The sequence below is a fragment of the Xenopus laevis genome, chromosome 4L (genome assembly GCF_017654675.1).
Source record: "Xenopus laevis strain J_2021 chromosome 4L, Xenopus_laevis_v10.1, whole genome shotgun sequence".
Taxonomy (NCBI): Eukaryota; Metazoa; Chordata; class Amphibia; order Anura; family Pipidae; genus Xenopus; species Xenopus laevis.
This window is the reverse complement of record NC_054377.1, coordinates 52,498,813-52,511,568: the sequence shown is the minus strand read 5'-3', so window position 1 is coordinate 52,511,568 and position 12,756 is coordinate 52,498,813. Positions and strand designations below refer to the sequence as shown.

Below are 12,756 nucleotides of genomic sequence, written 5' to 3'. Positions count from 1 at the left end.
CACAAACGGGAAATCCAACAAAACAGGTAAGGAGGGAGCAGGAGAACCAGAGCAAGACTGGGAATCAGGAACACCTGAGGGTCTCGAGAACAGGAATCAAGGCACGGAATAACAAGGACAGGAATCAAGGCACGGAATAATAAGGACAGGAATCAAGGCACGGAATAACAAGATCAGGGCTAGGATGAAAAATGACCAAGCAAGGAGCTATGGTCATAGACAGATTTATAAGGGGTTCTTATATTAGGGGGATTTGAATACATGAGACTAATCAGGTGAGCATAAACAAGGGAGCAGACAGAACAAAATGAATATGAAAATGGGACTGATCAGAAGCAGCCATGAGAGCCTCCAGTGGCTCAACTGGAAAGTGCATAGTCCCTGGAGCAAACACCCCAGAGTTTGAAACCCAGTTAATCCAGACACTTCAAAACATACAGGGAAGTAATTGACTTTTGACAAAATTCACCCTAGTGTGTGTGAATGTGATAGGGACCTTAGATTATTAACTCTAGGGTAGGGGTCGCCAACATGGCTTGTTTTATATGTGAGCTGCATTAAAATATAAATAGAGTTTAGGAGCAACACAAGCATGAAGAAAGTTCATGGGGGTGCCAAATAAGATATGTGATTGGCTATTTGGTAGCCCCTATGTGGACTGGCAGCATATATGAGGTTCTGTATGGAAGTATACCTTTTTTATGCAACTAAAACTTTTTAGTAAAATTTTTTTAAAAATAAGCCCCTGCTTTGAGGCCACTGTGAGCAACATCCAAAAGGTTGGTGAGCAACATGTTATGTATGAGCCACTGGTTGGGGATCACTGCCCTAAGGCTTGTTGTGAATGATAGATAATCACTGTAACGCCTGCAAAATGTGTTTGTTCTACAGGAATAAATAATAATAATTATAGTCAAATTTTCATTGAAGCTTGGGGAGGCCTGTCTGACAATAATATAAAAGAGTCCTGTACAAAGATCCTGTACCTAGGGTTGTCACCTTTTCTGGAAAAAAATACCGGCCTTCCTAAATATTTATCTTTTTTCCCTATTAATAACATTGGGATCAACCATTATTTTAAAATACCGGCCAGGTGGCAACCCTACCTGTAGCTGATGGAGGAATGCATGTGGAAGATAGTCCACCAGAAAAATGGCTTGTGGTTGACAGAGACAGCTATTCTTCTTGTACAACATGAATGGGCAGCCTGTCTGGTGGACACTGTGGGGGGCCAAAGGGGGGCACCCCACTAAATCATTTTTATGGAATTAAAATGCCACAGTTACAGTCTCCCCACATGTGGCATAATATAGGCAACTTTCCTTTCATTAAAACATTTGAATAAAAGTTTTAATATGTGCTATTACTGCAATTTTATTAATGCAGGTATAGGCGCTATTATCCAGAATGCTCGGGACCTGTGGTTTTCTGGATATTTCTAGGGGGCGTAACTACAGAGGAAGCTCCCTATTCTGAATAGGGAGATGGGCTTCAAGTAATTCAGAGCTTCCTGACTAATTTATTCAGATGAATATTAAAATGTCAGATAGAAAACACAAACCTTAACTTAATGTAAAATTCTACATAATAATCAAATTATTTATATAGCAACATTATGTTACACAGTACTTTACAGTAACTTATTTCACGCAGGGATTTTACATTGATTAATCAAACAAGGGTTGAACAATAAAAAACAGGCTTTGAGGGCCTTGCTCTCAAGAGCTTACAATCTAAAGGGGACTGATTGTCATTTCTCCATTTCTCCAGTTTATGTGACTTTCCATATAGTGATAGTAATCCTATATATACATGTAATACTAAACAAACACTTGTTACCTTACAAATGCATACAGAGCTGTGCAAAGCAGGTAGGGATTAGTTGCTTCCTAGCTTAGATCCTGTATGGGCTGCTGTTTGTCTTGGTGCATACTGAAGGCACAGAGGGATATCTTTATGGATAGGTGTGCTTACTAGGAGCCCTGCAGATGTCCATTGCTCCGCACTGAGCTGCAGCACCCTCCCATCCCATTAATCTGGGATCTGTGCCAGTTCCTCCTATAAACACACACGTCTCTGACACTCAGACACACATCTATTCCTCCCTCCCCGCACAGCCTCTCACTCCCTTTTTGTCTGCTCATTTGCAATGCAAGACTCACTTCCCACAGGGGCTCTCAGGCTGGGGATGTGTGTCTGTGTTGCAGATCTTTTAGCCTTCTGCCTGCTGCAGGGAGGAGGCTGTATCTGATGCTGCCCTCTACCTTTTCTCTTTCTGCTCAGCTGAAGGTGGGCGCAGCCCGTTGTTCAGTGTCTGGATGGAGTCCCAGCAAGGGCCTTCTTCACCAGGTGAGTCATGACATTTGTATTAATAGGAGGGATGTTGAGGCAGAGGTGCACCCTATACCCCATAACCCTTAAGTTTTCTGCACTTGATTTGTTTTTTATCTGTAGTAAGTAATAAGGTGTGGGGAGTGGACAACCAGTGATGCTGTGCAGGCAAGTTGTGCCGCATTGCACAGATGGTGTTAGCCCAGCTGGAGTAATGGTTTGTTAATACTGTATCAGGAACAGAAGAACACTGAGACAAGAACTGGATTCACCAATCTCCACTTACATGGAAAGGGTACATACTCTTTCAGAACTTTTGTGATGCAAAGGGAATAGTTATACACAACCTTTCCACAATGAACAGTTAGTCTTCTAAATTAAAAGATGGGTTATGGAATGGCTTTTCTTTTCTCTAATTTCAGTCTATTTCTGGATCTGAGAGGGGCCAGTGGAAGGAAAGAGGATGAGCAAGTTAGGGAAGTGGGATAAATGAATCTTAAAGGGGAACTTTCGCAAAAATGAAAATTTCATATGCAGTATGCTTCATCATACTGAAATGAGAAATTCTCTAAATATAATCGATGAAAAAATCTGAACCGTTTCTGAAATAATTGTGTTACTCTTCACTCTCCCCCTCTCCGCATCTTTTTCTCTTCATTCTGTATTCTTGCAGGAGAAGGGAGTCTGATTTTGAATGACAGTTGAATCCAATATACAGGCAGGACCCGGGTTACGTTGTAGGTTTGTTTTAAGTTGAATTTGTATGTAGGTTGAAACATATACATTTACTTATTAAATGCAACAAGACAGATGTTTGTCTTAACATAGTACTTATTTTTAACTTTCTTTGCATATGTATTTTTACCTTTCTGTGCTTTGCTGTAGACAACACACACACCAGCAGGGATTGGGGCAGGTGGTTGATTAAAGCTAAATGTTAATAAAGGCCAAGCAAGCAAAGCACATTACGGTAATACCCTCTGTATGTAAGTATGAGTTGTATGTAAGTCGGGTGTATGTAATCCGAAGACTCCCTGTATCTTTTAGGGCGGCTCCTTTTTCCTAGAAGATATATTAGAGCTCACTCTATTAAGAAAACCAGCAATCCTGTTTCTCTACATGTAGAATTTGTTATATTTTGTTTGTGCTGAAGTCAGTCATTTGAATGAGATCTAATACATCTGCTAGGAACAGGAGCCCCCCTAAAAGATATACTGGATCCAACTCCTGCATGAAGACAGAATGAAGAGAGAGGGATAGTGAAGATACACTTGATTATTTCAGAAACGGTCCAGAATTGTTAATGGATTATTTTTGGAAAGTTTCTTATTTGAGTATGAGGAATCTTATATTAAATTTAAATGTTCACGGATAGTTTCTCTTGATTCAGCATTCCATTCTCTTTAATTAGATCTTGGGGTTAAATATGCATTGTGGGTCATCTATAGTAACATATAGCCATGGCCCAGAGCTGAATAAAGATGAACTGTCGGTATTATTTTTTTTCTTGTTCTGTGGTCCTTTCTTGTATTTTTGATGTACAACTTTCACCATCATCATCATCATCATCAGGGTGCAGTTAGAGAGCGGGTCAGAGTTTGGACTCCTTGTCCCATTGCCTTGAAATCATAGGAAAATGCACAGAGATGTATTTATCACAGCATGTCTTTCCTCACTGAACATGTTTCTATGAGTTGTTACAGTATTACTGCTGGTTTACATATCCCATATTTATTTGGTTCCCATAGCTGATACTGTATGGGGTGTACAGTGTAGGGATGGGGATGCAGAAAAAGATAGTGCATGTTAGGACTTCTTTAAAAGTGTAAGACCACAGCCTGTGACTTTTAAGTGATGGCTCACAGCAACAAACAGGGCTGTGATGGTGACAGCTGGATTTTGTGCAAAGTGACATTCAGACAGGAAAGTCCCCAGGCGCATACTGTTATCTTGTAAAGCTGTATAAGCCATCACATTAATCCCTGGAGCAGAGCCTTTTAGCCAACAGCTGAACAAGTAGGAAGTAGGGAGGGCAGGGGAGGTGATCTGGTCTATAATGTGTATACCAAAAGGAACATACTTCCCCCCATCCAGATGAAGTCTATAGGATGAGCCATGAAATCACAGATAACAGATAATTTGTAGATTAACAACAACAGAAGACACATTCTACATATTAATGAGAGGCTAAGCCTGGCAATGCCCCTGAGAGTGACAAGCTCATTGATGCCTGGGAGACCTGTGTTTGCAGAGAGAGAGCAGAGCTGGAAATTTGCCTGAGAATAAAAGTGGGCAAGAATATGCCTACATGGCCTGGGTGATGACAGGGAATGGAGCATGTATATACTAGTAATGGGCATTGCTACTGATAAGAACTCTGTAACTGTATTGAACTATACAGAACCCTAATTAAATCAGTAAGTTATTTGTGTTCTCTAGAATTTGTATATATTAATGTGTTATGGGCAAGGCTATGCCAAAAGGCCTTCGACTGTCTAACACCGAGATACATCAAAGCTAGAGCTCCTGTCATCCTTCGGAATTGCTTGTGAGAAACACTTTGTCTAGCCCTAATTTAACCTCCCCGCTGTGGCAAATTATGTAAATTTTATGCAAAGCTACAAGGAAGGTTGCCTGATTAAAGAGAGGACAAGTCTGCAGTTAGGAATGTTCCAAATCCAGTATGTTTCCTGAATATCAAATCCTTTATGAAAGATTTTACCAATTCACATACTGAATCCTAATATGTATGATAGAAAGTAGTTGTCTTAATCAAAAATAATTTGACAATCCAAATTTCAGCTTCTGTGAGTAAAAGTCATTTGGTGTCACGTGACCAGCACAGGAAAGCCTGATGATAGCAAGGATTCCTTTTGCTGGTTATAAATATTCACACAGCTCTAAATTTGTACCATCCATATCTTTAACCTTATTAAAATAAATTATCTGCAATCTCTCTTACTGAAGGTGATATAGATCAGAAAAAATAAGGATCAGGGTTTGAGCTAGCTATTGACAGACACATAAGAATACATTTCAAGATTCAGAAGCCATTTATATTAAGTACCTTTTTATTGTGTCTGTAGTCCTTATGGAATCTCATTTTCTGCTTATTTGTACCCCATGCCGTATAACTACATGCTGATCTCTCTCAGAAGAGCAGTGATCTGGGATATTTCTACCAATTGCTACAATACTTAGGAGTGCAACCAGTTGAGTCTTAGGAGCTGTTCTGTAGCTACAGATTATCACCCCAAAAGGTGTTAAACTGCTACCAGATTTTGTCTCCCATCTCTTCTCCTCAGACCTAATATATATATAATAATGTCTGCAGCTGTTCTGCATTGCTCACTCTTCTGAATTATTAGCTCATCCACTAGCCATTGACTAAGAAAGAAAAAAGTAAGTAGGGCCCTTAAGTGTATAGAAATAGCTACTTTTTTTATCACAGTCAATTGTGTATAAAAGTTAACAAGAATTCTATTTCATCAACAGCTCACAAATTTCTATATCCAACAATGAACACACAGACAGAGAGAAAAAAGGAAACAGCTGGCTGAGAAGATGTGATCCAAGATTCAGTCTTAAGGTGGCCGATAAAAGCTGCCGACAGACTGAGACATCAGCTTATTGGCCGGCGTGTAGAGCCCTCCGATGGGCTTTCCAGATCTATATCTGGTTGAGAGTATTATAAATGTCCGTGCCCCAGTGTCCTCTTATTTAGGAAACATACCATCACAGATCAGATAGTCCCTAATAGGATTATTTATTTATAGAGCACCAACTAGTTCTTGCTGTGCTGTAACTGCATATACTGTACAAATACAGGCTACCTCAACTAAAAAACAAAGGGTTAAAGGGGATCTAAACCAAAAAATTAATTCATGTAAACATACTTCTAAGAGTACTTTCTGAGATATTAGCAATATACACAATGCTCCATTAAAGATCATGCACTGCATTACAACCAGCTTAGAAATGGCAATGTTGAAATTACTTGAAGCAGCAATAAAACAAAAGGAAAGCAATGTTCCTCCTCCTGCTGCTAGCTTTATAAATGAAAATATTGTTCTTAGCAAGTCTGAAATAAATCATTTTCTCCATATGTATGATTCTAAATGCTAAGCACAGTGCACCTGAACTAGTAATAACAGTAGGAACAATGGTAAAAAAGAAAGTCGGTAGAGGGAAGATGCTGGTCCTCTTTGCTCTCTGTTTCAAGAATTAGTTTAACCTTGTGGTGTCCAGCAAAATACCAAAGAACCAGGAGCAGCTCAACCTATAACGCAGAAAATTTAGATTTAGGACAAAAGGAAGGGTAAAAATAATGTAACCATTACATAATGGAAATAATATGAGATAAGCTTTGCTAGTAAGACAAAATATGCATAAGATGAAGATATTATATAGTCATAGCAATTTATTCTTCAGGCTATTAGTAGAGACTTGAGGAGTAGGAACCTAAGAATGGCAAAGACATAAAAGAATGCAAATGCAGCCTGCCCAATGTTCTTTCTCTGTTTTTTATGTAGTCAAGTAAATCTGCATGCATAGAATTAAATAAGGATTCTTAGATACAAAGAAGCAAAGACAAGGACAAAGACAGACAAACATAAATGATGTCAGGAGAACTGGGTAGATATTAACCTTTAATTACCACTGTCATCCCAATTCACTTGCTGTGTTATCTTCATATTTCTTTATATTTTAACTATACAGCGCAGAGCAATGAACCAGAAGGCAATGGAAACCCACATCCTACTGCCTCCACGGAGGTGACTGTGGAAGGGCCTCAACAAGCTCAGGGAGCAGAAGAAGATTGTGGGGTCCTGGCTCCCACTTCTAGTCTCCTGCAGGTCACAGAGAGAAGGCGTAAGTTACTTAAAATTACAAAGCAAAAATGGAATCTGTTTCCAGCCTTCAGTTTGTGCTTTGTAAATTACAGGTAGACCTATTCTAAACCAATATTTAGTTTGTGTTCATTCGTGTGACTTGGTAATGGTGCACAAAACAGCATCGGTAGGTGTAACCTCAAGTGAGAGAAAGACACTGCAACCCTCCAGCAATATATACCGGTCTATACATCATTTGACTTCGTCCCTTCATAGAAGCTGTTGTATTCCCATTTTGCACTGGGCCTTAGCATTTCATCTAAGCAATTTAATGAGTTATGGTGGCCTGATTAAAACATTTCATGCTCTATTTATTAAGTATGGGAGCAGTAAATTGAACTTAACCAGTTTCTGATGATGTTGTTCTATTTACAAAGCTTCAAAATGTTTCAGGCAAATTCAGAGTGAAGCTTTTGTCAGTGCGGTCACGAATATTTAGTAAACATGGTCAAAGAGAAATCCCATTATTTCATTGCAAGGACGTCAACAAAATTATCACTGGGTAGTAATATTTCAATCACTTCTCTCATTTTGCCCCAAATCTCACAGGAAGTGGAATTTTGCCAGAACTGAGCTGCAAACAAATTTTTATTGATATTTTTAATCAAAGAGGGAGTAGAAGTTATTTCTAAAAAGGGTGAACATAGAGAAAAAAAATGTCCCATGCATATTATTTGTGAAATAATAGAAACATGACTATATTACAGTTATGTAGGTTGACATCAGTGATATACATTCCAACAATGTAACAAGAAATACTCTCTTAATGATATGCCGTGCTGAGCTTCAAGTATGAGTTGAAGCTAGATTAGCTTTAACAAAGGAATATAGCTAGATTACACCACCCCCAAAACACTACACTGTTATACATGAGCTGGTATACACACATCTGTATTACATGAGTTGTGTGAATTTTTTATTGGCCAGGGTACCACTAAGCAAATTCACTATTATGCCAAGTTGTGCCCTGGGTGCCGAACGATAGCGACTTTTCGCTAGCGTTACTTCGGCAGTGCGAGCATTTCATTGCGAAGATGCGCTAGCGTTCGTTTGTACCTAGCGAAAATTCGCTAGAGATCTTGAGGTTAGGTCAATTTGCATACGGCGGGTAATTTAAAGTTGTATGGGGGTCTTTATTATAAATGTTTGCGCAAATACTTGAAGATACCACTTTTTATTACAAATGTCCAGGGAACCTTAATAAAGACAAGAGAATTTATATAATGCCCTACATATGAGCCCAATGTAAAATTAATGTTCCATATGTTAGGAAATGTCTGGAGAAAACCGGTTCCCCAAAAAAAAGTTTGTTAGGACTTTTGTAGGCAATCCCGCTTCAAAAAAGGAAAAGTCGCCAGCGTTTTTGTAACTTTGATGCATTTTTGGCACACAGGATATGATAAGTGACAGAAGATTGAGTAAGATCTAGCTTCTTTTTAGCACTTTAGCCTGGTCTGAGGTGGTGAAATCAGCTCTGGTGAAAGAGGTAACGTTCAGTAAAATCCGCACTTTACTGAATTTGCGGAGTAACGACCTTTTGACAGAGTGAAAAGTCGCCTGTCAATAGAGTGCGAACTAATGATAAAGATGTCCTCTTTCCCTAGTGAATTGCCAATGTCCCTGCGGGTGTCAACGCTGGCGAATTGACGCTAGCGTTACCCTCTTGTCCTTGTGAATCTGCCCCATTGGCTGGTACAAAGTCCGACAAGCAGACCATTAACAAACAAACAAACCCTATTCATGCCATATTAAACCCGTACTTTGGTCTACTTGTGCTATATAAGCCTGTACTCTAATGGAACCTTCAGCTTTATCTTGTGTAGTATATCAGTGTCCCACATATAGATGACTTTCATATAGCCCCACAACGATGGTTAATTTCAAGGGTTAAATGCGCCTATGGTATGGCCCTGACACAAGAAATGTGCACAGCACGATCAAATATGACTATGCTGTTCACTACATCTAATCCAGAGTACTCTTATTTCTGCAGAGCCTCTCAGCAGTGTGTCATCTCTTGAAGTACATTTTGACCTCCTGGACCTTACAGAACTTACAGATATGTCTGACCAGGAACTGGCTGAAGTTTTTGCAGATTCTGATGATGAAATCCCACAGAATGAGCCCCCACCAGGTGAGAGCGACCCTTGAAATCCAGGGACGCAGGCCGAGCAAAAAAATCACATGCATTTTGGTAACTGTTAACTGCAAACTTGAAGCTTGCCTAGATGACTCAGCACATTGCTGAATACTAATATTTCCTTTATTTAATGAAGTAAGAGTGAAGTGGATATGTGTCCTGGATGTGCAAGCATTGTAAGCTCTCAAATTCATTCTGTGACCTTGATTGCTATGAAGGTGAAACTGAGAGAATTAAAGGGAATCTATTCTTCACATACATATGGATTTAACTTGACATGTTAAGTTCTCTGCAGCAACTTCTGGCTGTAACAGAAACAGATTTTCCCAAGGACAAACAAATCTGCCAATGTATGTGAATCTCCATCTAGTGTATCATGATAGCAATACTTTACATCATAAACAATATGGCAGATTTAGTGGCAGTAATCAACCAAATAATCCAATGCGTTGAGCTGAGAAAACACAGCCAACTGGGGCATAGTCTAGAAGTGTAAACTTCAGCTGGCTGATTCCAAAATAGGATCATTTAACTCACAACAAAAGTTTCAGAACTGTTTGGCTCTGACAGCCATCTTTTCAAAAAATACCAAGAAGCTAATTTTCAGTTCAGTTCCTACAGTTCCTTAAAAGCATTGCTTCTCCATACTGCTGCTTTTGAAAGTATGGATTTCCAAACGAGACTTGCAATGATTATTCATGTTAAATAATAATACATCTAACTGCAAATTTCTCTAGGTCTCCTCGGTAAACTCTGTAATTCAAAGCAGAAGAAGTTGAGAAAAAACACAATTCCAGTCTTTCTCATCCTCCATGTTTTCATCTTTTTCATCCCAAGGTCTGCAACTGCCACCCTTTCCTCGAGCTGGTTATCTCCGTTCTCCATCTTGGACCCGAACAAGAGCAGAAAGAGAAAAGAAACATCTCAGTGACTCGGAGCTTCATGGAGGCATTCTAGACACTTTCCTTGCTGCAGAGAGATCCAAAGAAAACTAAACAGCCTTTACCTTCTCATAAACTGGCCCTTGCTGCCCCATCCCTATCAGTGCTAGGGATCGGACAACAGAAAACTCCAATAACTACAGCACTTACTACAAAGATTCACAGAGATACACTGCAAGATGGTGCCACACATAGAAGGAAATCCCTTCTGAAACAGAGAGAAGCCCTGAATCCTACATGAGGCTAAAGCAAGACAAGAACAAGTGTAACTTATAGACATGGAACTGACAATTCAGAGCTTAGATCTAAAACAGTTAAAAAGTTGAATTAAAAAGACCAGCATACATGTAACAACAGGACATGATTTATGAGTGCACAATATATCAAGCAGTATGAAATGCATACCAAACTTCCTAGGCTGGATGTAGAAACAGAGACTGTAGTATCTCAGCGATTTCCACAGGTATTTCCGGTTAAGAACAGATTGTAAACAATCATTGGGTTCCATCCATGATATATTTATGAGCTGATAAGTCACATGGTATGCTTATGCAGGTGGGCTATACAATACACATCCTGTAAAGTAGGGCAAGATCTAGCTTGATTTTAAAGAAAATTGTTAGGGCAGACTTGCTGTGGCAGTTACAGAATGTATGGGAATGATTCCTACTAACATGGCCTCTTCCGCAAGCACAGAATGTTCCCACAGCCTTAAATATGCCCACTCTATCACTCATAGACCTGTCGGCAGCAGCAAAAGACATCAGATTGCAGACCACTTGCAAATGCACCTTGGCTGCTAAATGTAGCACATGAGTATTCCATAGACTTCATGTGGATGTTGCATTTTAGCTTGAATGACACTTTTGCACTTTAAATCACATTATGTGGCTGCATCCCAAAGCACAGGGATTTCTCCATGATTGTCTTGTAATAATCTGCGTGGACTGTATTCAAGATAACTGACATCAGAGCCTACAGCATATTGCACTATGGGTGCATCCCCCCCAATACACCTAAAAAATGGCCTTTAGCACAATGTGTGTAAAAAAATAACTTAGGAAATTAAATTAATATCTGCCACAATCTTAATGTGAATACTATCATTAACAATAATAATAATGAACAGGGCCAGATCCTTCCCCTCTTAGTGTGGAAGGGTAATGTCACACGGATTACTCTTAAATCTATGTTGATTTGATGTGTACATGGAGTGCAGCAGGGTTACAGAGCAAGTAGTGTTTCCATTTTTAAAATAGAATCAAAACCAGTTTATTAGATGCAGTGAAACTGCACTGTTACTAAATTGTTTTAAGTGTTCCCTTCTCTCCCTCTTATGTGGCATAACTAGAAATCACTGGTCCCCACACCCAACCTTTTTAGACCCACTATCCCTACAGACCCCTAGTAACATTATCACATATGCAAGGATATACAGAATATGTCAGTCAATCCCTTACCATGATCTCCATAATTCTGAGCTCCCAAGTAGCTATTGGGTATATTGTCTTTATGGTTACAGCAATAGCTCTTTCCCTACCTTCCCGGTGTTTTAATCCAGCCATAGCGTGAGTCTCAAACTGCATTGGATTGGATCTATGTGACAGGATTATTAAATCCAAAACACTGCCACATGAAATAACTGAAATAGGGGTTGAAATATATTCAGTGACGATAATTCAAAGAATAACAGCAATTATGAAGCTAGGAAAAGTAATGTTCAGTGATTTTGCATCCAGTATGAAAATTAAATAAATGAAAATTGTGTAATTGAATTTATAATATAAATCACATTTTGTTTCCCTTGTTGTCTAATTGACTGTAGGGGGACCTATTTATTAAACCTCGATTTTTTCTGGTCGAGTTTTTAAAGGGGAAAACTTATTTTTAGAGGAAAAAAAACTAGAATTTTTAGAGATACCCCAAAGCTGCTAAAAATCCAAGTCTGAAAATACTCCAGCTACAACCTGTCAATATCATGTAGAAGTCGATGGCAGATGTGCCTTCTACAATTTGAAGATGTCATGATCTGCGTTGGTTTTCGTACGATAATTCGGAAAAATCAGGGTTTTCGGGCGATAACTTGAAAAATGGGTGCGATTCGAATTTTGATGAGAATTTCTCGCAACGACATTTTCTGATTTTTTTGATAAACGAGTTAAATTCGTAGATTGAGTTAGGTCAATTTTGTTTAAATAAAACATTAGATCAATGCAAGTTTTAGTAAAAAGCCCCTAGGACTGGTGAATGAATATAATTTTATAGAAATTAATGTGTTCTTTCCACTAAAACTGAAATTGAAGTGTTATCAAAAAAACAGTGGAGGAATAGTCAATGAACAATTATCTTGCAAAAATTTTTCTATTCATCAAGCCGTATACTTAAAATACATAGGAAATCACCCCTTTAGCGCCTAACGCGTTTCATGCTTACCCAGCACTTAGTCATAGGC

General features: G+C 38.9%; 1 protein-coding gene across 1 annotated transcript; it reads left to right on the top strand.

The window, feature by feature from the left end:
* The first annotated feature begins 2,176 nt into the window (after positions 1–2,176).
* On the top strand, positions 2,177–12,105 carry dbndd1.L (dysbindin (dystrobrevin binding protein 1) domain containing 1 L homeolog). Its single transcript, NM_001092931.1, has 4 exons — positions 2,177–2,349; positions 7,051–7,203; positions 9,217–9,357; positions 10,201–12,105. Exons 1-4 carry the CDS (start codon positions 2,319–2,321, stop codon positions 10,356–10,358), a joined length of 483 nt encoding a protein of 160 aa, NP_001086400.1. The 5' UTR covers positions 2,177–2,318; the 3' UTR covers positions 10,359–12,105.
* Positions 12,106–12,756: the final 651 nt, after the last annotated feature.